Source organism: Pteronotus mesoamericanus, unplaced genomic scaffold (assembly GCF_021234165.1).
Source record: "Pteronotus mesoamericanus isolate MK-2021 breed Mesoamerican mustached bat unplaced genomic scaffold, CSHL_Meso_final scaffold_408, whole genome shotgun sequence".
NCBI classification, from domain to species: domain Eukaryota; kingdom Metazoa; phylum Chordata; class Mammalia; order Chiroptera; family Mormoopidae; genus Pteronotus; species Pteronotus mesoamericanus.
Window position 1 is genome coordinate 3882030 of NW_026555315.1, and position 24025 is coordinate 3906054.

Here is a 24025-nt window from a genome sequence, read left to right on the forward strand (position 1 = left end):
GCCAAGATGTTGGAGACTGTGCCCGTTCTTTGCACGCCCTCACGCACCCAGCCCGGGTCTCACGGGCCCCGCTGCACGGCGCTGTCTGGTCGGGCGTGCCCTGGCCTCCTGGGGGTGCGGGCTGGGGGCCAGATAAGTGAGTATTAGAGACGATGTAACTTTTTAGATGCCAGTATGCTTTAGTCAGTTTCTTTCATTGCCCTTTATTTTTTCCTCAGTCGCTCTTTTATTTCTGCTATAGCATCAATAAGTCAGAAAAGCCATGTGAGAAAGCAGGGAATACCAGTGATTGAAGCACAGGATGTTCCCGAAAGCTCTGACGCCCCCTGGGAATGGAAACTTGCCCCACAGGAGAGAGCACCCACCACGGGGAACGTGCGTGCGTGTGGCGCTGAGCGGTGCAGCCTGGGGAGAAGGCCAAGGGGTTCAAGGTCTGGGCCCCTCACTGCCGGGCGGCATCCCACATGGGCACGGCAGTGCCCCCGTCTTCCTGCGAGTTGCAGAGGGCAGCTGGCAGAAGTGAGAAGAGCACAGTGGGAAGAAAGGGCTAGAACGCCCAGAGGCGCCCGGGGGGCCTCCTCCCACACGATAGGCTTGGGGTCAGAGAACCTCAGGAACTGACTTCAGATGGAAAGTTTCATAGCCTCTGCCACGTAACTGAGGGGTGTCCTCCCTCCTAAAATGGGACAGATGCCTTAGGTTGTGGCATTGGGTGTTCGCCCCCAAGGCTCGGGGCCGGACAAGCTGAGGGCAGCTGGGGGCTGGCTTCCTTCCTTCCCCGCCGCCTCGCACTGTGCTCCCATGCCAGGCCGTCGTGCAGGCAGACCTCCGGCCTGTCCGTGCCAGTGTCTGCGGCACCGTGGGGTGGCCCTGGGCCCGAGCAGCGGCTCCTGTCCTCGTCCTCTGGGTCTGGGGAGGTGCCCCCTCGCCTTGCCCTCGGCCCTCCCAGTGCTGCCCATCACAGAGCGCCAGCATCCAGCGCTCTGGTTGCAGCTCTAGAACTTCCCTTTCTCCTGGCGTCCCTGCTGGCTGCTCGGACAAGGCGTGGCCATCGTCAGCCCGTGAGGCTGTGACAAGACGTGTTTAGTATTACAAGTATCTATTTACATGAGAGGACAGAGCTGGCGGGCCCGAGGTCTTCGGTGAGCTCACGCGTCCCTTCCCATGGCGTCCCTGGATGCGGAACAGGCTGTGTCATGTGAGACAGGGTGCCAAGGGCAGAACCCCGCTGCGTCCCCAGGCCCGGGGACATGTGCAGAGTCAGGCCCTGGGCTGACAGGGTCAAGAGTGAAAGTGCAGGGTTGGCCTGGTTCTTCCTGCCCAGGGAGCCGGCGGTGCAGGGAGGTCTCTGGGTGTAAGGAGGGGGCCCGGACACCCGCCTTGTTTCCTGGGAGTCTTCCCTGTTGTGTGGGCTGAGCCCCCCGCCCTGGGATGGGCCGTGGCACAGCCATCAGGTTCGGCCCCTGTAAGGGTCTTCTGTCTCCCCTGATTCGGAGAGGGAGGAAAGCTCAATTCAGCCTATTTTTTTTTAAAGATTTTATTTATTTTTAGAGAGGAAAAGGGAGGGAGAGAGAGGGAGAGAAACATCAATGTGCAAAACAGATTGACTGCCTCTCACAAACCCCCAGCTGGGGACCTGGCCCTCAACCCAGGCATGTGCCCTGACTGGGAATTGAACCTGCAACCCTTTGGTTCACAGGCCAGCGCTCAATCCACTGAATCAGCCAGGGCTCAATCCAGACTGTATTTTTAAGACGGTGTTAATGGTTTTATTTTTCTGCCTGCTGGGTGGCCATGGCCTTGACCCGCAGAAACACTGGCGGTGAAAAGCTGGCCTCCGCTATCGGGATAATGCTCAACGTGGGGCTGAGAAGACAAGCAATTTGTCTGGGTTTGTCTGCTTTTAACCTTGTTGGTTCTGTTTAGAAAAAAGCAGTGCGAGGCAGCTGGGGCTGGGTTTTTTCTCCTTTCCATGTGCATCGTTTTGATGTATTGTCTTTCCCTGGTTTTACATTAACGAAGTGAGAATTCCAGGCTCCCCGTTTGAAATGAAACACTGCTGGGCTTGACTCCACCCCCTTCACCTGCTGGCGACCTGAGCCTCTCACTGTGGCCCTGAGGCGACAACCTGTGCCCTTCCCCCCGAAGTGGCCCGGACCCTCGTCAGTCTTGCCTGTCGCTTCCCCAAGCCAAGGCGACGCAGGCTGGACCCTGGGGACCGAGGGTGGGGCTGTGCTCCACCGGCTCGCTGTCTGCACTGCACAGAGCGGCGGCTTCTTACACAGCGTCCTTCATTCTGCGCCGGGCTAATGGACCCCAGAATTCTAAACAGCACGTTGCTGTCTCAGCCTTGGAAAGCATGGAGCCTTCAGAGGTCGAGGATGATGTCCAAAGATAGGAGAAATATGTGTTGGTTCTAATATTTTGTTTTGAAGACACTTGTTGCTACAGAGGAGATGGAAACCAGAGTTAGCTGTAAAATTTATCGATGTTCCGAAGCTGAGAGATAAATTGGAAACTGCCCACGTCCTGACAGCTCAGCAACTGGAAGGATCCAGCCTGCTGGTGTGCTGGGTGTCCGAGAGGCCATGCGCACGGCAGTGGGTGGCAGGGGGCGCGGCCCCGAGCTACAGGGCGTCGGCCCTGCGTGCCAGCACCGGCTGGCACGGCGACACTGCAGGTGTTGGCTGGCCGAGCGGTTAGTTGGTACAAGTTAGGCTGTTTCGGATGGCAAGTGCTGATGGGATACTTAAGCGAACCTTTGGTCGGGTCCCAGCTGTTAAGGGGCTGTGATTAATCTAAGGACCCAAGGGGTGTGTTTGCTTTTGCTTTTGCTTTTGCTTTGGGGGCAGGGCTGCGGCGGCCTCAGCAGCCATTAGGAAGCTGCGGAGAAGTCCCAGGCAGGACGGCCCTGCTTCCTCCCAGCCCTGCGATGGTCCTGCCAGGAAGCCGGGCCTTGCTTCTCAGGCCCTTTCCGGCAGCAGGTTTCGTTCACCTCCATGACCTGCAGCTGTGGGCCTCTGGCTCAGCCTATGGTTGAGTGACCCTCACCACTTGGAAAAGAGCCATGTCCTTTTTATGAGGCTGACCTTGTCCCAGGGACCTTCCGGCGAGAGGCAGGACAGGCAGGTAACTGGGCCCCTGGGAGCTGGTAATGGCAGTGAGCTGCTCCGTCTGATGGCTGGAGTCAGGGGCAGTGGGCACCGCCGCCTGTATGACCGGCGCATCTGTTCTCTAACTTACGGAGAAAAAGGAAGAGCACAGAGGGCTTAGTGCCCGGTAGGCACGGGACGAATGTGAATTTCCCTCCGTGCCCTGCTGCCCGCACAGCCACCCGCACCCGAGCCCCGTGCCTGGGCCCCGAGGCGGTCTTGCTAGGATGAACCTGTGGGCGTGCTTCCTGCTCACTGCGGCCCTTCCGCGGGAGGCTCCCGGCCGTCTTAGCCCGGGGGCCGCCGAGCGTGAGCTGCTCTGCCCTGAGTTGGCGGTGCCAACGCAGCTGAGAGGTGAGGAGACCCTCCCCTTCCCAGCGGCCTCTCCCTTCTCTGAGCGGCCCCCCGCCTCACCCGCCTGCCTCCCACCCCAGCCAGGTCCCAGCAAAGTCCTTACGGCAGCAGGTTGAGTCCAGTGAGCTGCCCTGGGGCGCTTTCCAATTTCCTGGCAATAAAGACTAATCAGGAATTAGTCTATGAAGACTGTTGTTCGTGGTTCTTTCTTTCTTTTTCCCCTGTTCATTTTATGAACCTTTTCCTTCCCCCACCCAGTGAGCAGGGCTCAGCGGGACCTCCCCGCGGCCCTTCCCTGAGGCCGCTGCAGCCATCCCTCTGTGCCGAGCCAGGCTGACGGCCCTGTGCCGAGCGGCCTGCGTCCGCCCTGGACGTCTTCAGGACAGGCCCCAGGGCCCCAGACCTGGCTGTTGAGGCTGGCCATTCTTCCAGGTGGCAGAGTGGCCCAGAGCCCGTGGGCACCCGGGGAGACCCGGAGGCCCCGCAGGCTTCTGGGCTTCAGAGGTGGCTTGTGCCACAGGTGGCGGCAGTGGCCAGAGACATGGGCTGTGCCCGCACTGGAACCACACCTGCCCGAGGCTAGGGAAGGGAACCATTCCCAGAAGGGATAGGCACTCAAGAAGCCTGGCCTCGCCATACTAGCCAGCCTTGGGACTTGGGGACTCCTGAGAACCCCTCCACGTTCTCTGACTCGCCACCTAGTATGGGGAGCGCTATTCTCTCAACGTAGGCAGAGTTTGTGTGTCTGAGTTGCTTCCCCTGCACTGTCCCCGTAAAAGGCCCAAGGGGAACGGCCGGCACCGTTTCCTGCCTGTCTGGCTCCAGGCGGAGGACCGGGATCACTTGCTTCTCCCTTCAGCATTGCTTTGGATCAGACTCACTGGGCAGATTTGCAGCCAAGAGAGCCCCCTCCAGACCGCTCTGTGGATTCTTGGGGCTGTTGCCTCTACCTCCCCGAGCACCTGCAGACAAAGGGGGCTCATGTCCCAACTCCTCTCCCCACCAGCCCTTGTCCACTCGTCTCAGCTGGTGGGGGGACCTTCGCTGCTCCGCGAGCTGAGGAAGGTAAGTTACCAGCCAGCTCGGCTCCCAGGGTCCGGCGGCAGAGCTCTCGCATAAATGGAGGGCAGCTGTCTGAGAGGGCAAAGCTTGTCCCGACCAGGGTGTACACGGGGGCCCGGCGGGTGCCTCCACCGCTTCAGCAGGGAGAGGGATGCTCTCCCCGCAGGAGCCCCGTGAGCTGGAGGAGCGAGTGGGCAGCTTGGGCCCTGGGACACCCTCCCAGCTGCCACCTACTGCCTGGCCGCCTGCAAGTGAGCTGAGCATCCTCAGGGCTGGACACCTCCTGCCCAGCCTCAGGCCATGCGAGTTGCAAGCAGCCCTGGCAGCCGGCCAGGAGCTCAGGCCCGGGACGGAAGTGAGCTGCCACTCGAGTCACAGCGGGCGGAGTGCTGGCCGCAGGCTGGGGACCCAGTGATCTCAACCCACAGAGGAAGCCAGCGCCAGCCGAGCAGGAGGCTACGGCGCAGAGCGAGAAGCAGGCCCTGGGCCCCCTGCCTGGTTCAGGAGGAGAGGTCGCGAGGGCGAGCCCAGGAGGGCGCTGCTGGGAGCCTTGCCCAGCTCCCAGGCCTGAGCCATCCCCCGGAACGGCAACGTGAGCCCCAAATGCAAGCCACATCCCTGGTGTTAAATGTTCTAACAGCTGTATTAAAAAAGTAAAAAAGGAACAGGTGAAATTAAATTTTTAAAAATACAGTTCACTGTATACATCCAAACCATCATTTTGGCATGTAACTGATATGCAACACCACGGAGCTATTTTACGTCCCTTTTTCCTACTGGGTCTTCGACGTCCGGTGTGAAACGCACTCACTCCAACGTGCCCCGGCCACACTTCCCGTCCCCCAGAGGCATGCGGGGCCTGTGGCTGCTGTGCGGGCTGTATAGGTCCACCCCTGCCTTCTGAATGAGCGACTCTTCTTTTCTCTCTTTCTCATATTTAAAACCCTGTGTCTGTCTGTCTTTGTCCCTTGGGGGCCAGGACGCTGCCACCGCAGCAGGAGCATCCCTCCGTGGGCAGGGCGCCGCCTCGGACCCCGCTGCCCGCTGCGGGTCGGCTCTCCTCCGGAGCTGGGCTCTGATGTGCTTGGGCTCTCGACGGTCCCGGCAGGAATTCAGCCCTGGTTTTTCTGGCAGGGAATCAGCCTTGATCCCTGGGGCGTGGGGGCCCTGCGCACTCATTTACTTCCAGGAGAACTTCTGCGGGCAGGAGGCGAGGGCCCAGTGCTGCAGGTCTCGGCCTGGCTGGCCTGCCCCACCTGCGCCCCAGCAGGGGCGCCGCCTCTCCCTGCCCGGCTCAGCGCGGCCTCTCGGCTGGAGCCTGGACGTCATCTCCCCCTGAGGCTCTGCCTCCCATGGCTGGCACCTCCCAGGAAGGGGCCTGGAGTCCTCGAGGCGGGGGAGGCCAGACGGTGGGCCAAGGGCTGCCTCCCCGTCCCGGCTCTCCGGGGGCGTTGCCTCATCGCAGAGATAAGAAAGCTGTGCTGTGCTGACTCCAGGTTGGGATGAGAGGCCCGAGGCTGGGCCTGGCCCCTGGACCCTGCAATCATTTAAACAAATGGCTCCTTTCTGAGGACGGTTGATTGCAGGTGTGCTGTACTAGTGGTTAGAAGAAAATTGTCACCCAGGACAAAGTGGGGAGAGGGACTGGGGCGGAGGCCGAGTGGCCTCTGGGCCCCACTGTCCCTCTCCACTGCAGCCAGAGAGAGAACAACAGAGACCCTCCGCCTTCCTGCTGCCCTCCCACCCCCATCCGCTGCCTCTGCAGCCCCTCCCCCTCCAGGATGGGTGACTCCTGTGTCCCCTTTCTTCTTGGGGAGGAGCCAAATTGAGCGATCTGTCCATGAGACGCTGCCATAAGGGACTCAGGCCTTTTCTGTCCCACTGGGGCATGGGGCCAGTCTCAGGCTTCTGTCCCTGGCCTCCCGAGCCTGCTGGGGCCTTTCTCCCTTCTCAGATGTTCTCTGCCCTCGGCAAGGCCTGCCAGGGCGTCTGGGTGCCCCACACCCGGTGTGATGCACCCCTCCTCTTGCTCCCTCAAGCCCTCCTCCACCCCAGCCACAGACGGCGGCTTCCTGAGCTGGGCCAGTGAAATGCGGGGGGCGGGGGCGCGGGAGCGGGGGCTCAGGGACCACCACAGAGGAAGGCGGCTACCACAATGGCCTTTCTGGGACTCAACATGAGGAAAAGTCCAAAGAGCTGGCACCGTGGTCAGCCCCTCCATCCGACTTGAGAAAAGCCACCAGGGGCCACTTCCGGGGAAAACCGAGCCAGGGAGGCAGGAGACCTCAAGGACAGTGGGTTCCCAGGGGCTCCTGCACCAGCACCTGTTAGTCAGAAGACTTAACACTGGGGGCGCCTGGGGGAGGGTCCAGAGGAGTCCTTGCCCCTCTGGAGTTGGTCTGCGACTCTTCTGAGGACCCCAGTCACGCGTGTCCTGCTATGTCTGGCCGTGGAGTGACGAACAGGTGGGACACCGCCACGGAGCCAGCCAGGGGGCGGAGCGGCGGCACTGCTGGGTTCAGCTCCGAGGAGCCAGCTGGGTGGGCCCCTTTTTAAAATGCACCGAGTGCCAGTCGTGTGGGGTGAATGCCCCTGGATTCCCCATCGCCTCAGAGAACACGGAGCAGAGACCTGGGTGGGAGTGGGGAGCCTAGGTCCTCCCCCCGCCAGAGGAGGGGCAAGAGGCGTGGGGCGGGGCAAGCCCTACAGCTGTGCTGGCTGGAGGGGCTTCTTAACCGATCGCTGGCTCTGAGGCCAGGCCTCTGTCCCCGAGCCTGCACGTGGGTGCTTGTGCTTGCCTCTGCCTGCCTGTCTGGACCCCGGCGCCCCCCCGCCCCCGGCGCCCCCGCGCCCAGCTGCCTCCCCAGCTGGGTGTGATCGCTGCTGGTTCCCTCTGAGCCTGTGGGTGTGACCAGCCCAAACCTTCTCCGGGAGTCAGGCAGGGCGGGGCGCCCCGCCCTCTGGCTCTGCCCTTTCCTCCCAAACTGGTTGTGCAGGAGCGGGTGTGAGCGTGGGCGAGTGTGGGTGCATGCGCAGCCGCCAGGCCTCACCTGCAGAGAGGGGCCTCCCAGAAACTGCCTTTCCTCCCGGTTCCCAGCCGCCCCGCCTCACCAGAGCCCAGCTGAGCCGCCAGCCAGGACACACGCTGCTGCCCGCCAAGCCCAGCCCGAGCCAGCACCTGCCTTCACCACCATGTTCAAGGGGCTGAGCAAAGGCTCCCAGGGGAAGGGGTCCCCCAAGGGCTCCCCGGTCAAGGGCTCCCCCAGCAAGCCCAGCCGGTGAGTGGGGCCGGGGATGGGGCCAGCGGGTGGTGCCCGACCCCGGTGCTCCCGCTGTCTGGAGGCACAGCTGGAGCCCGGGGCCAGCCCAGCACGGGCACTCGGTATCCGAGGGTGGACTCTCCCCCCTGTCCCAGGCCGAGCTCCAGCCCTGGCAAGAGGCCAGGGCTGGCCTGGGGCTCCTTGCATCCCGGCAGCGGGGTTAGTTAGGAGGAGCTGGGGGCCTGGAGTCGAGGCTGTTCTGTAGGAGTCCTGCTGGACAGGGGCCCGAGCAGCTGCCTTCCTGCCAGGGGGTGGGAGGCTGCAGTGCCCAGCTCCTGTTCGAGGCTCTGCTGGGGCCAGGGTGACCCTTGGGGCCTGGGCACAGGGTGGGTGGAAGGCCTGAGGCCACAGGAGCCCGGAACTGGGGAGAGGGGTGCAGCTGTCTCCACAGGCTCATAGCGCAGGCCTTGAGGGCTTGTTTTGGGGTTTGTTTTTTTGTTCTTTTTCTTTTTGATGCTTTTTGTTTGGCTTTGAGAGCTCTGTCGGAATCGGGGTGACTCCTCTCCTGTGTGGGTGTGTGGAGGGGTGCTGTGGGGAAAGGGGCAGGCCCACGGGCCCCAGGCCACGGAGCCTCCTTGGCTCCCCCAGCTCTCTGCAGAGCCCGGCGGGCTCCCCAGAGCTGCCCACTGCGCGGACGGGCTTGGCCGGCATTCCTCCTGCTCACTGGCCCTCAGCCTCCTCTGCAGGCTCAGGTGGCAGCTTACCTGGGGTCCCAGGTGTGGAAATGAGGATGGAGGCAGAAAGCCTATTATCCTGATAGAGATCAGGGCGAAGGCTGACAAATCGGAGGCTGGGCCTCTGGGCGGACAGGAAAGGTGGCACTTAAAGACTGTCATTGGAGTGACCTGTCCCGCCGAGGGCGGACAGTGCCCCTCGGGCGGGAGCAGACCCCCCTGGGCGCAGGGCCTGCCGCCTCCCCACCCCAGCAGCCTCCTGGGCAGTGCTGTCCTGGCCGGGTGTCTCTGCCCGCATGGCCCTGTCCTCCAGCCACAGCCCCCAAAGAGCGCTCCTCATTCCCCTCACGTGCAACCCACTTGTTCAATGCGCGTTTATTGTGCTCTAGCGCTGGGGATGCCCCTGCAAATAGAACCGACAGGTCCCTGCCTTCAGAGCACTCGCCTCCGACTGGAATAAAAACTAACGCTTACTCAAGCCCTGGCCGGCTAACTCAGGTGGTTGGAGCATCGTCGCTGATATACCAAGGTGGAGGGTTTGGTCCCGGTCAGGGCACGTACAGGAATCAATCAATGAATGCGTCAATAGTGGAGCAAAAAACCGATGTGTCTTTCTCTCTCTTCTTCTCTAAAAATCAATCTATAAATACAGATTTTAAAAGAAAACTAACACTTAGTGGGTGCTGACTCTGCACGGGCTCTGTACCAGATGCTTCAGGTGGATTAGTTCTCTTAACACAGTGAGGCACACGATACTTTAAAATAATTTTTTTATCCTCACCCACGGACATGCGCATTGATTTCAGAGAGAGGAGAAGGGAGGGAGAGAAGGAGAGAAACATCGATGTGAGAAACATCAATTCATTGCCTCTCTTACATGCCTCAACCGGGACTCAACCAGCAACCTACGCATGTGCCCTGACCGGGAATTGAACCGGTGACCTTTCAGTTTATGGGATGATGCTCCAAGCAACTGAGCCACACTGACCTGGGTCAGATATTATTAAAGCCCACTTTATGAGTGGGGAAACTTGGGCACAAAGAGGCTAAGTAACCTGCCCGAGGCCACACAGCAGTAGTGACGGGGAACGGTCAGGCTCACACCGTCTGGCCAGAGCCTTTCAGGCTGGGCCTTTGCTGCGCTGCCCCTCTGCCCCAGCGGTGGGGGGCGGGGGAGGGGGTTGTGCTCTGATCCCTGGTTCCACGCTCTGCTTGTGAAGGCTTCCCTTCCCTGAGACTGTCACCTCACAAGGTGCTGTGCTCCTGAGGCTGGGACCGCTCTTCCTTTTATTAGGTCTTCTTGACCCTCTAGGCCCCAGAGAGCAAGCTCATGCACACAGCCGGGGCCCCGTAGAGGCTGCTGGCTGGGCGCGTGGAAAGAACCCTGGGGACCCGGCTCAGGCTCACGGTCTGCTCTTGGTTGTGTGACCTGGAGCAAGTCGGGTCCCCATTTGGGCTTGGGACCCCCTGGAAATCTGTTGGCACCCCTGTGCCCCAACGCTGCGCGGCTCCTCTGGATGGAGCCTGGGCGCGGGCAAAGCCTGGGCTGGGGGGCCAGGAGGAGACAGGGCTGGGCTGGGAGGACGTTGCGGGTGGGGCGGGGCGGGGGGGCGTGCTGCTGCTCCCCGGCCCCCAGCCAGTTCCGCTGCCGCGCCCCAAGGCCCAGCCGCACCGTTTCAGGTATTAGGGCTGAGCTGTGATTCATTCCCTGGGCTGCTGGCCCTCCCGGCAGGGAGCTGGGTGGAGTCGGGAACTTATTGCCAGGACAGTGAGGTCAGCCTTCATCACAGTGCCACGCACACCTGGGACCCTCACTTTCCGATCCCTGATTGGTGCAGCTCCCCCCGCCACACACACACACACACACACACACACACACACACACAGTAACTCAGCCTTCTACAGGGAGACCAGAGCCCCCGGGTCTTAGACTCTTCCCTCCAGGGCGTGAGCCTGGCTGTGGGTGGGCCAGGCCAGGCGGGGGGAAGGGGACCCCAGCTGGGTGGGTGGACCTCTGCCCAAAGGGAGCAGAGGGACCTTTTCCAACTGTGTTGCCCTCTGTCCCCACCACCCCACAGAGCTGCCACCCAGGAGCTGGCCCTGCTCATCACCCGCATGCAGGCCAATGCGGACCAGGTGGAGAGAGACATCTTGGAGACCCAGAAGAGGCTGCAGCAGGTGAGGCCTCGGGGGCAGGGAGCAGGCCATGGGGGCATGAGAGGCCCATTGTCATGCCTTGGTGTGTCCACTAGTCGCGGTGAAGATGGGACAGACGACCTTTGTTCTTCACTGGCCACTCCCCAAACACAACGGAAAAAAAGGGCTCAGCACTCCTCTGCTGAGCTTCTAATTTGGGGGGGCCAAAGCGACTCGAGAGGCGCCCAGGCCTCGCCCGTGCCCTGGAGCTCACCCTGCAGATGCCCTGGGCCCGTCCCCCTGCCAGTGGGGCCGCGGCGTCGGCCAGCGCAGCCGGGGCTCCTGGGGGGCTCGGGCAGTGACGGGCCGCGGGATGCCGCCCTGCCCGCAGGACCGGCTGCACAGCGAGCAGAGCCAGGCCCTGCAGCACCGGCAGGAGGTGGGGCGCAGCCTGAAGGAGGCTGAGGTTTTGCTGAAGGACCTCTTCCTGGATGTGGACAAGGCCCGGCGGCTCAAGCACCCGCAGGCGGAAGAGATCGAGAAGGAGTGAGTGGGGCGGTGGCGGGGCTGGCGCTCCAGGACGGAGGTGGCGGGGGCCCCAGGGCAGCCCCGGCTCGGCCCTGACCTGCCGGCGTCTCATTGGGCAGCATCAAGCAGCTGCATGAGCGGGTGACCCAGGAGTGTGCCGAGTACCGTGCCCTGTACGAGACGATGGTGCTGCCTCCGCACGTGGGGCCCAGGGTCGACTGGGCGCGGGCGCTGGAGCAGAAACAGGTCTGGGGCCGGCGAGGAGCGGAGGTTACGCCCAGACGTGGTGACCAGAACCACACAGAGTGGCCTCAGGGGCCCCGCTACATGCGTGGCCCTGGAGGGGGTTAGAGGCCTGGGGAGGGAGAGATCAAGGCGACAGTGCAGTCAGGGAAGGCTTCCTGCAAGAGGAGGCTCCGAGGCCTCGGGGAGGTGGAGAGGCTCGGTTACGTGGGGGGAAGTGGTGAGGAGAGGACACTGAGGCGCCTGCCAGGGGATGCATGGGGTGTGACCAGACGTGGGGTTCTTGGGGCCGGCAGGCAGAGCCCGATCACGACCGCCCCGAACTCTCGCCCTGAATGAGGAACTGTGTTTTGATGCCACACCAAAGGGTGCCACAAAGGGACAGTGGGGAGGCCATGGGCAGGGCAGGGCCTGCCCGGGCTCCGGGAGCGTGGCTGGAGGCGTGCAGGCAGGAGGCGCTGAGCCTGGGGCAGGAGGTGGCAGTGCGGAAGGTTTTTCAGAGGCTGAGACCCAAACCCGGGGACCAGTGGGTTTCAGAGGCTGCAGCCATGGCGAAGGCCTCGGCGGGGGCCCCTGGAGAATGGCACGTCCCCAAGGGAGAGCTGCCACTCACCCAGGATAGTCTCCTGGCTTGTCCACCCTCTGCCCAAATGAGCAGCTCCACTCCTGCTGATGGGGATGTGGGGAGGGTGGGGAAGGGCTCTGTCCGGGGCCCCCATGCGGAGCTGAGTGGCCGGCCCTTCCACAGAAGCAGGTGTGCGAGGGTCAGTACGGGCCGGGCATGGCAGAGCTGGAGCAGCAGATCGCGGAGCACAACATCCTGCAGAAGGAGATCGACTCCTACGGGCAGCAGCTGCGGAGCCTCGTGGGGCCGGTGGGTGAGCCTCCGGCACACGTGTCCCAGGCCCCGCCCCGCTTCTCCCATCAGAGCCTGAGCCAGGCCCGCTGGCCTCTGGGGCGAGGGGCTGAGAAGGGGGCCCCGGTCGGCCCAGGGCACGGGGTCTAGTGTCCCCAGGACGGTCTCTCACTGGGCCTGCATTGATTTTTCTCCCCCTTGGTTGAGGCAGGACGCGAACACCATCCGGAGCCAATACCGGGACCTGCTGGTGAGCAGGAGGAAGGGCTGGCGTGGTCTGGGAGCAGGCGGGCGGCTGCCTGAGCCCTGGCAGGGTCTGTGTTCCTGGGTGCAGCCTGACGCGGAGCCTCTCACCCCCTCCCCGAGCGCAGAAGGCGGCCTCGCAGCGAGGGCAGAGCCTGGGCAGCCTGCACACGCACCTGCAGGGCTGCACGCGCCAGCTGGGCGCCCTGGCGCGGCAGCAGCAGCACATCCTGCAGCAGGACTGGAGCGACCTCATGGCGGACCCCGTGGGTGTGCGGCGGGAGTATGAGGTCAGCGGCAGGGAGGGCGCGGTGGGCGGGGCTGGGGGGTGCACATGGGCGTCCTGGTCCTCACTGCCTGCTTCCCGACTCTCCCCCACCCCCAGCACTTCAAGGAGCAGGAGCTGCTGAGCCAGGAGCAGTGTGTGAACCAGCTGGAGGACGACGGGGAACGCATGGTGGAGCTCGGCCACCCGGCTGTGGGGCCCATCCAGGTGCCAAGGCCTCCGGGTCCCTGCTGCCTTGACCGAGGGCTTCCCGGGGAGGCTGGGGAGAGGACAGGGAGGCACGGCCCAGGCTGGGGACGGAGGCCAGGGCTGGCCGGGTGGGTGCACGGACCAGGGTTCGAGGGTGCCACGCGGCTGTCCCCAGGTCCACCAGGAAGCCCTCAAGATGGAGTGGCAGAACTTCCTGAACCTGTGCATCTGCCAGGAGAGCCACCTGCAGCACGTTGAGGATTACCGCTGGGTGAGCCTGTGGGCTGAGGCTGGGCGGGGGTGGGGGGTGCGGGCGGCGCGGCCGCTGGGGCCCCACAGGTGCCTGGAGGACACCACAGGACACACTTGCATGGTGGTGGACGAGGCACCTCCTAAACATGACAGAGGTGCATCTCTGACTGGGTCCCAGAGGGAAAACGGGAGGGAAAATAGTGCCACACCCACATGCTCAGCGGGGAGACAGTGCTTCCGAGGGAGTGAAAGTTGGTTCTCACGAATGAAAAAAAGTGCTATGCTCTTCATGCCTAAGCCATATATGAAGGAACATGGAGCCTACCGACGGCATTGCAATTTCGTGGCGATGGTGGGGAAACTAAGGAAAAGGTGTCTAAAATACCTCCTTAGAAAAAACAGTAATAAAATGTGCTGAGAACCATTGATATACTATCCAACAGGGACTTGTTTCCTTTGGTAATTTTCACCCAAAATGTTTCACATACTTTGAGAGAGACAAAAGCCAAGGAGTTTTTTCCTCCTTTTCCTTTTTCTATATAACCACGATACCACATCACTCCCATAAACACGAGTTCCGAAATATCACCCGGCTGTGGGGTGTTTGTTTAGAGCACACACCCGGACTGTGCATCCTGGGTCCCAGCCCGGGTCCCCGCCCGAGCCCCAGCCCGAGCCGCAGCCTGGCCCAGGGGCTGGAGGGGGGCAGCGGGCGGCTGCCCCTTGTCCGTGCCGGAAGGACACCGCCAGCGCATTTGTAGCACTGAGGGAAATTCAGCTCAGTGAACCAAGCGTGTCCCGTGTGCAGAGCGCTCCGGCTCAAGGGCCCCACCGCCTGGGCAGGAAGGCCGGCAGCGTGGGGACAAGTGGCAGTTTGGGTTTAGCCGGTTTGCTGGGTTGGCGGGCAGTGGGGTGCCTGGGCTCTGCGCTTGACCACCCACCGACCTCAGTTCCAGGAAGAGGCCGACTCCGTCAGCCAGGACCTGGCAAAGCTCAACGCCAGGCTGGACACTCAGAGCGGCCTTGCCCCTGGGGGGACCCCCGGTGCCCCCACAGAGCTGCTGCTACAGCTGGAGGTGAGAAGGCCCCAGCAGGCCCCCCCGCACCCACTGCTGGGAACGGACTTGCCCGCGTGTGTGGGCCTCACCCCTCCCAGCACCTGGCCCTGCCTGAGCCCTGGCCTGGGGGGCGCAAGGGGAGGGGGCCGCTCTAGCAGGAGGAGGCTGGTCTGTTACTGGAAGCCCCTCCCCGCCCTGGACCTCAGTTCCCTCACCTGCAATGCGGCCCCCAGCTCCCACTCTGGAGGCCTGGATGATCCCGGGCAGTGCCCACCCACCCACCCACCCACCCCACCGGCCGACCCCAGGATCCGGGGCCCCCAGGGAGGGGTCACTTTTACTGGGCTGGCCTAGAAGCCATCCTCATGAAGGCCAGACCCCTGGCTCTCCTTGGCGGGGCGGGCATGGGGCCAGCCCGGCCTGATCCCCCACGGCCTGGGACCCCACAGGCAGAGGAGAAGCAGCTGGCCATGGCCGAGAAGACCATCGGGGACCTGCAGCGGCGGAGCCGGGAGGTGGCCCCTTTGCCACAGCGCAGGCACCCGCCCAGGCAGCCTCTGCTCGTGGACAGCCTTTGTGACTGGGACACGGGAGAAGTACGAGCTCAACCCCCTCTGCCCCCCGCCCCGCCCTGCTCCCACCCATTCCGCCCCCCGCACTGCCCCCCCGCAGTCCTCTCCAAGCCCTGGCTGCCCCTGGCCTGCCCCGGCTCCTACCCCTGCACCTCCCACCTCAATTCCTGCCCTTCCCCACCTCTTCTCCCCCTACCTGTCCCCAGCCCCGGCCCCCACCCCATCTTGGCCTCGGTCCCGTCTCCAGCCCTGGCCCCGGGCCTACACGAGCCTCTCCCCCTGCCCCCCAGGTGCAGCTGCTGCGGGGTGAGCGGTACACGCTGGTGGACAATGCTGACCCGCACACCTGGGTCGTGCAGGGCCTGGGCGGAGAGACCAAGCGCGCCCCGGCCGCCTGCTTCTGCGTCCCGGCTCCGGACCCTGAAGCCGTAACCAGGGCCTCCAAGTGGGTCTGCCCGGGGAAGCTCGGGGGCGGGGGCGGCTGCGGGCCCACGCTGGCCCTGCGGGGTTTGGGCTGCTGCCTGGCCTCTGTCGGGACTGGTGTCTGTGTGGGCTGGGGGGAGGGAGCGGGAGGAGGGACCCCCTTCCCTGATCCCCTGCTGCCCTGCCCCATCCAGGCTGGCCTCGGAGCTGCAGGCCCTGAAGCAGAAACTGGCCACGGTCCAGAGCCGCCTGAAGGCCAGCGTTGCGGAGCCCCTTCGGCCTGCCCAGCAGGGTACCCAGGGCTGGCCAGGGCGGCGGGGGGGCAGGCTTGCTGGGACAGAGGGAACGCCCTCCTTCTCGCCCACTGCCGGGGGGCTGCGACGGGCACGGGTGGCCAGGGCGAGGGACATCTGCCGTGGGGGTTCCATCTCCTGGGTTGGCAAGCCCCTGGGGCTGTGCCCCCCTCAGGCAGGCCCCGCCCCGCCCCGCCCCGCCCCACACAGGATACCCAGGGCACTCGGGGACGGGCCCCTGAGGCAGACGGGCCCACGCAGGCTCGGCCCCGGGCCCTCACAGGCACCTGTGCCCGCAGCTCCGACGGGCTCGGCCACAGCCAACCCGCAGGCCCAGGAGCTCCTGACACAGATGACCCGGCTGGACAGGGACCTGGGACAGATAGAGAAGCAGGTGCTGGCCTGGGCCCGGGCCCCGCTGAGCCGCACTGCACCCCTGGAGGACCTGGAGGGCCGCATCCAGAGCCACAAGGTGGGTGGGCAGGGGCAGCTGCGTGAGGGGCGGCCCCGCCCGGGGGTGCGCGACCTAGGCCAGGGCGAGTGCGGGGGGCAGGCGCAGGGACCTGGGGTTGAGGGAAGGAGAGCTCAGCCCAGGGCTCACACAGACAGGCTCCTGCCCGGCTCCTCTGCCGACAGCTCTGTGACCTTGGGTGGTTCACTCCACTTCTTCAGGCCTTGGTTTCCTTATCCCTGAAAACAGCTACAATAATGCCCAGTTCCTCAGTTGTCTAGAGGATCAAGAGAAGGCCCAGGAAAGTTCTAGAGGGGCAGGGCCCGAAGTAACAGCCCTGCGCCCCGCACTAGGGAGCTGGAGGGGGCGAAGGCAGCGGGGAAGCCAGGAGCATCTTCAGGGTGATTTGTCCTGGGAGGCTAGGGGTCGGGTGGAGAGGGCACAGAGTGTGCAAAGCACCCTGAGGTGCTGGCGGGGAAGGGTCCCTCCCTCACCCCTGGGGGTGAGGGGTAGCGGTTTGGGTTATAGCCTTGCGGTCCGGGGTCTCCTCAAACACATTGTTTGGGTTGGTTTTTTGAAACTGGAGTCATGTTGTTCACATTGCGGTGCAGATTCTGGCTTTCGCCGCACAACAAGCCGTCCATATCGGGAGGTGGCATTTCAGCCGGGTCAGGGGCGGCTGGGCAGGAGGGCCCCAGGGTGGGAGGGGATGACCCGGGGCGCTGCAGGCTGGGTCCGGGACACTGCTCTGGGCGGAGGTGCGCATGCAGGGTGTTTGTCACGGCATCCCATGGGTGCTGCCTGGGGGGCCGGAGAGGAAGTGGGGCCGAGGAGGCGTTGCGCTGATGCTGTCTCAGCAAACGCCTCTGCTGACCCCAGGGACGCTCTGGGTCTGCTGGGGTCCAGGCCCTCAGGCCTGCGTTACACTGGCCACACTGGGCCCACTGGCCACACTGCCCCGGCAGTCCCCAGATAGGTCCCTGGGTTTTGAAGTCACAGTCTCTGCCACATTAGGGACGTTGAGGGTCCAGGCGAAGACTGGAAGGGGCAGGGTATGACACAGTGTTGGCAGCTATGACTTATGGAATATATGAATGAGAAACTGATAAAAAGCCAACAAAATAACCCCCAGCGGACAGAGTAAGGGCTTTGCTCCCTGACCTCCAGCAATGAGGCAAGGGACTGAGGGCTTGCGCACAGGACAGAGACGTGAAGATCACAGTGTGCAGCTCTGCCTGGCGCTGCTGAGCTGACACACACAGTGGCACCTCACCCTCCCATCAATCACTCGTAGATGAGGAGACTGAGGGTCAGAGAGGCCCACCCGCCGAAGGCCATCCACACGGGGAGCAGCAGGGCCAGGCCTGTTCCCAGACCTCCAGCCTGGGCCCAAGCACGTGCCCACCACACTCTCAGGCTCGCGGGCGGAGTTAGGTCGGCTGGCAGGAGGCCTGGGTGAAACCCACCTGCCCAGAACACAGATCTGTGCCCCTGCCCCACTTCAGGGCACTGCCCAGCAGCTGCAAAGCCTGGGAGCAGAGAAGGAGGCAGCCCAGGAGGAGTGTGAGGTGTTCCTGTCAGCACGGCCGGTGGGCCTGGCTGCCCTGCACCTGCCCGTGGCCCTCAACAACGTCAAGAACAAGTACAGTGACGTGCAGGTTCTCTGCAACCTCTATGGGGAGAAGTGAGTGCTCTGGGGACCGGGGACCGGGAAGGGGTGCGTTGGGCAGGGCAGCAGGGGTGTGGCCAAGCGGGTGGCTGACCCTCGGCCGCCCTGGCCTCCCCTGCGGCAGAGCCAAGGCCGCCCTGGGTCTGGAGCGGCAGATCCAGGAGGCGGACCGGGTCATCCAAGGCTTCGAGTCCGTGCTGGCCCAGGAGGCCCCCATCCCCGCTGGCCCGGGCGCCCTGCAGGAGAGGATCAGCGAGCTGCAGGTGAGGGCCAGGCAGCCTCCTGGCGGGAGCGGGTTGTAGCCTGGACAAGGTTTCAGGGGCAGGTGGGGCTAGACAGGCGTTTCACATAACCACGACGGTCCGTCCTGCTGTCCCCCCAGCGCCAGCGAAGGGAGCTGCTGGAGCAGCAGGCCTGTGTGCTGGGGCTGCACCGCGAGCTGAAGGCGGCCGAGCACGCGTGCAGCGCACTGCAGAACAACTTCCACGAGTTCTGCCAGGACCTGCCCAGCCAGCAGCGCCGGGTGCGGGCCCTCACTGACCGCTACCACGCCGTGGGGGACCAGCTGGACCTGCGGTGAGTGGCTGGGCCGTCGGGGCTCGGGGCCGCTGCTGGCAAGCTGTGTGACCTTGGACAGGTGACTCCACCTCTTTGTGTGGTCTTGGACAGTCCTCACCTCTGCTCTGGGCCTCACCTCGTGCAGGGAGAAGATGCTGCAGGACACTGGCCTCACCCACCAGCAGTTTAAGAACTGCAGCGACAACCTGAGCTCCTGGCTGGAGCACCTGCCCCACAACCAGCTGCGGCCCAGTGACGGGCCCAGCCAGATCGCCTACAAGCTGCAGGCACAAAAGGTGAGGGGCCCGGGGTGCAAGCGACCTGGGGACAGGTCAGGCCCCTGCCCAGGGCCAGGACTCAAGCCATATCCACCTCCCTGGAAGCCCCGCCCACAGGCAGAGCTGCCTGGGCGCCTGTGGCCCCCTAGTAGCCAGTGTCCTAAAAGACCTTACAGCTCAGCCCACAGAGGCCTGGGTCATCACCACCCCCGACACCCACATGGCTCCGCTTTGCTCCCACAAGCAGCTTGCCCGCCCTTTGCTGTCTGGTCTGATGTGGGCAGCGGGCTCGAGGGCCCTGGCAGCTCCAACTCCTCCTGTACCCACTCCCTCCTACTGGCCAGGCCCCTACACCCACTGGCCATGAACCAGGGGCTGGGGGACAGCTCGGCCCTCAGGCAGCTCAGGCTGGTGGGACACCAGCATGTCATGGGCCATGATGATGCTGATAAGTGCTCGGCGGAGGAGCCAGAGGGCCGTGGGAGCCCACTGGGGACAGGTAGGGGGTCTGGGCAAGTGGTCTGGAAGGAGCCAACGTCTCCGCTGAGGCCTGCTGGACAGACAGGGTGGCCAGGTAGAGGGGGAAATGTCCCCAGCCGAGGCCATGGTGGCTGGGGAGGGGGAGGGGCAGCTGCCCGCAGGCACCTTCCTGCCCTGCCTGGGGCCCTGAGGGCGCCCGTGGTGGCCGAACCCTCACTCTCGCCCTCACCTGTCCCCGGGCAGAGGCTGCTGCGGGAGATCCAGGGCCGGGAGCGGGACAAGGCCACGGTGTCCCGCGTCTCTCGGGACCTGCAGGACGCCCTCCAGGTGAGCGGTCTCACTTTGGCTAGTCCCTCTTTACCCCGTCCCTGTCCGCCACCCCCCCCCCCCCCGCCAGTCCCCACCACCAGCCTGCTGACCCCTCCTCTCTGCTCAGGACTACGAGCTGCAGGCAGACACCTATCGCTGCTCCCTGGAGCCCACCCAGGCAGGCTCGGCCCCCAAGAGGCCCCGTGTGGCCCCCCTGCAGGAGAGCATCCAGGCCCAGGTGAGACTGGACCCAGCGGGGCCCTGGCTCTGCTGCCTGAGGCGGGAGCTGACCATGGCGCCCCGCGCCCTCCTTTTGGCCTCTCCAGGAGAAGCAGCTGACGGAAGCCTACACCGAGGCTGTTGCTGTGCACCAGCAGCAGCTGCACCAGCTGGAGTTCGCCAGAAAGGTGCTGGAGAAGGTATGGGGGTGCCCACTCCATTCCCGAGCGAGGCCGCTGGCCGTGGTGGACCTGGCTGTCCTCCTTTCCCCCACCCCACCCCGCCCCCTGTGGTCCCGGGGTTCTGCCTCCCCCAGTTCTCTCCCCAGTGGCTCTCAGAGGCCGGTCTCCATCTCAGAGTAAGATCCTGGAGGTGCCACTTGGGGGGCTCACAGCTTAGCCACCGGGCAGTTTCCTGGTGAGGACAGGACAAGATCCCCACAGAGTCTTCAGCCTTAGGACCCAAGAGTCGTCCTCCCTGGGAGACGGGGAGCCAGAGGCTCTCCATGGCTCTTGGTGACTGGCCGAGGGACTCGCCAGCTTCTCCTGCCCAGAGGAGTACTTTGGCATCCCCTGGAGCGGGGTGGGCCCGTGCTGGGAAGCCCGAATGGAAGGGGGTCGGGGGAAGGTTGGAAGGCAACCCTGCTCTGTCTGTCTGTTCCTGTGCAAACTTGGCCTGGGCCCTGCCTTGCATCCTAATGTCATGGGATTAATGGGTCCTCTCAAAATCCTGCATCCAAGCGTCTCAGGCCTTCAGCTCCACCTCCCAGAACGTGCCGGGAGGCATGTCTCAGGAGGCAGGGAGGGGTCTCTGATCTCGAGTGGGAGGAGGAATGGGGCTTACTTTCTTCCTCGCCTCGCTGGTGCTCTCCCCTTCTTCCTCTCACCCCGCAGAAGGAGCTCAGTGAGGATACCCGGGGCACCCATGATGCACGGCAGGGGTCTGGGAGCCCCGCCCAAGCAGGAAGGGAGTCAGGGGCTCTGAAGTCCCAGCTGGAGGAGGAGAGGAAACGGGTGGCCCAGGTGCAGCGTGAGCTGGAGGAGCAGAGGGACCAGCTGCTGCAGCTGAGGACCCAGCGGCCCTTGGAGAGGCTGGAGGAGAAGGAAGTGGTGGAGTTTTACCGGGACCCCCAGCTGGAGAGCAGCCTGACCAAGGTGAGGTCCCAGGTAGAAGGCGAGGGCAAAAAGCGGGCCGGCCTGCAGGCAGAGCTGGAGGCGGCGGCCCAGAAGGCCGTGCAGCTGGAGAGCAAGAGGAAGGCCATGCAGCCTCATCTGCTGACCAAGGAGGTGACCCAGATAGAGAGGGACCCCAGTCTGGACAGCCAGGCGGCCCAGCTCGGCAGCGAGCTCCAGCACCTCCGCGGGGAGAACGCCGTCGTCGCAGCCCGGCTGGAGGAGCTGAAGAAGGAGCTGCTGGCCCTTGAGCAGAAGGAGGTGAACGTGAAGGAGAAGGTCGTGGTGAAGGAAGTGGTCAAGGTGGAGAAGGACCTGGAAATGGTCAAGGCGGCCCGGGACCTGAGGCTGCAGATTGAGGAGGACACTGCGCAGAGGAAGAGGGCGGACGAGGCCGTGGCCAGGCTGCAGGCCCGCATCGGAGACCTGGAGCGGGAAATCAGTGCCGTGCAGCCCAAGGTGATCGTGAAGGAGGCAAAGAGGGTGGAGCAGGACCCAGGCCTCCTCAAGGAGGCGTCCAGGCTCCGGAGCCTCCTGGAAGAGGAGAGGAGTAAGAACGCGATGCTGGCCAAGGAGCTGAAGGAGCTGCAGGACAAGTACAGCACAGTAGAGAAGCAGAAGCCCAAAGTGGAGCTGCAGGAGCGTGTCCACGAGACCTTCCAGGTGGATCCAGAGACGGAGCGGGAGATCACGCGGCTCCGGGCCGAGCTGCAGGAGACAGCCAGCAAGAGGAGCAGTGTGGAGAAGGAGGTGGAGCAGCTGCTGCCCGACCTGGCGGTTTTACGTGCCCAGAAACCCACGGTGGAGTACAAGGAGGTGACGCAGGAGGTGGTCAAGCATGAGAAGAGCCCAGAGGTGCTGCGGGAAATCGACCGCCTGAAGGCTCAGCTCAACGAGCTGGTCAACACCAGCGGGCGGGCCCAGGAGCAGCGCATCCGGCTGCAGGGCGAGCGCGACGAGTGGAAGCGGGAGCGGTCCAAGGTGGAGACCAAGACGGTGAGCAAGGAGGTGGTGCGCCACGAGAAGGACCCGGTGCTGGAGAAGGAGGCCGAGCGGCTCCGCCAGGAGGTGCGGGAGGCGACCCAGAAGCGGCGGGCCACCGAGGACGTGGTCTATGAGCTGCAGAACAAGTATCTGCTGCTGGAGAGGAGGCGGCCCGAGGAGAAAGTGGTGGTGCAGGAGGTGGTGGTCACCCAGAAGGACCCGAAGCTCCATGAGGAACACAGACGCCTGAGCCGGAGCCTGGATGAGGAGGTAGGCCAGCGGCGGCAGCTGGAGCGCGAGGTGCAGCAGCTGCTGGCCAGCGTGGAGGAGAAGGAGGGCCTGCTCAGCTTCCAGGAGGACCGTGCCAAGAAGCTGGCCGTGGAGAAGGAGCTGCGGCGGCTGACCTTGCGAATCCAGGAGCTCGAGAAGCGGCCCCCTGCGGTGCAGGAGAAGATCATCATGGAGGAGGTGGTCAAGACAGAGAAGGACCCAGAGCTGGAGAAGTCCACGGAAGTCCTGCGGCAGGACCTGGACCAGGAGAAGGCCCAGGTGGCAGAGCTGCATCGGGAGTGCAAGAACCTGCAGGTCCAGATCGACATCCTCCAGAAAACCAAGTCACAAGAGAAGACCATCTACAAGGAAGTGATCAGGGTGGAGAAGGACCGGGTGCTGGAGGGCGAGCGGTCCCGGGTGTGGGACATGCTCAGTAGGGAGCGCGCCAGCCGGAAAGGCCGCGAGGAGGAGGTGCAGCGCCTCCGGGAGCGGATCGACAAGGCCGAAGCGCTGAGCAGGACCTGGGCCCGGGAGGAGGCCGAGCTCCAGAAGGCCCGGAACCAGGCGAGCCAGGAGTGCAGGCAGCTGCAGCAGGAGCTGCGCGAGCTGGAGAGGCAGAAGCAGCAGAAGGTGCTGCAGCTGCAGGAGTCGTCGAAGCTGCTCAGCCAGAAGACGGAGAGCGAGCAGCACAAGGCCTCCCAGCAGGGCCAGGAGCTCTCGCAGCTCAAGGCGGCCATCCTCCAGGAGAAGGACCACATCTACGAGAAGGAGAAGACCCTCCGGGATCTGCACACCAAAGTGAGCCGGGAGGAGCTCAACCAGGAGACGCAGACGCGAGAGACCAACCTTTCCACCAAGATCTCCATCTTGGAACCCGAGACAGGGAAGGACATGTCCCCGTATGAGGCCTACAAGAGGGGCATCATCAATCGAGACCAGTACCTCCAGCTGCAGGAGCTTGAGTGTGACTGGGAGGAGGTCACCACCTCAGGCCCCTGTGGGGAAGAGTCGGTGCTCCTGGACCTCAAGAGCGGGAAGCAGTACTCCATCGAGGCCGCCCTGCGCTGCCGGCGCATCTCCAAGGAGGAGTACCATCTCTACAAGGACGGCCACCTGCCCATCTCTGAGTTCGCCCTGCTTGTGGCCGGGGAGACCAAGCCCTGCTCCTCACTCTCTATCGGCTCTATCATCTCCAAGTCCCCGGTCGCCTCCCCAGCTGCCCAGAGCCTCTGTTTCTTCTCTTCTGGCTTCTCTCTCGGGCTCGGCGACGACAGCTTCCCCATCGCTGGGGTCTATGACACAACCACAGACAACAAGTGCACCATCAAGACGGCCATGGCCAAGAACATGCTGGACCCCATCAGCGGGCAGAAGCTGCTGGAGGCACAGGCGGCCACGGGCGGCATCGTGGACCTCCTCAGCCGGGAGCGCTACTCCGTGCACAAGGCCATCGAGAGGGGGCTGATCGAGAATACCTCCACGCAGAGGCTGCTCAACGCCCAGAAGGCCTTCACCGGCATCGAGGATCCCATCACCAAGAGGAGGCTGTCGGTGGGCGAGGCCGTCCAGAAGGGCTGGATGCCCCGGGAGAGCGTGTTCCCACACCTGCTGGTGCAGCACCTGACCGGAGGCCTCATCGACCCCAAGAGGACAGGCCGCATCCCAATCCCGCAGGCCGTGCAGTCTGGGATGATCAGTGAAGAGCTGGCCCAGCTCCTGCAGGATGAGTCCAGCTACGAGAAGGATCTGACAGACCCCATCTCCAAGGAGCAGCTGAGCTACAAGGAGGCCATGGGGCGCTGCCGGAAAGACCCCCTGAGTGGCCTGCTGCTCCTCCCGGCCGCGCTGGAGGGGTACCGCTGCTTCCGCTCGGCCTCCCCCACCATGCCACGAGTGCTGCGCTGAGGGGGGCTCTGTCTCAGGAGTCTATGTGAGGGGGAGGGTAGGATGCATGCACCCCTCACCCCAGAGCAGCCTAATCCGGGGTGCAG

At 64.0% G+C, this 24025-nt stretch overlaps 1 protein-coding gene across 1 annotated transcript; it reads left to right on the top strand.

The window, feature by feature from the left end:
• Nucleotides 1-7745: 7745 nt before the first annotated feature.
• EVPL (envoplakin) lies at nt 7746-23939 on the top strand. The gene is made up of 22 exons (XM_054593386.1): nt 7746-7846; nt 10641-10740; nt 11090-11244; nt 11346-11472; nt 12218-12343; nt 12537-12575; nt 12697-12858; nt 12954-13061; nt 13219-13314; nt 14246-14371; nt 14803-14949; nt 15216-15370; nt 15543-15640; nt 15941-16113; nt 17598-17776; nt 17886-18024; nt 18144-18337; nt 18465-18615; nt 19321-19404; nt 19514-19624; nt 19713-19805; nt 20499-23939. Exons 1-22 carry the CDS (start codon nt 7761-7763, stop codon nt 23937-23939), a joined length of 6090 nt encoding a protein of 2029 aa, XP_054449361.1. The 5' UTR covers nt 7746-7760.
• The last annotated feature ends 86 nt before the right edge of the window (nt 23940-24025 follow it).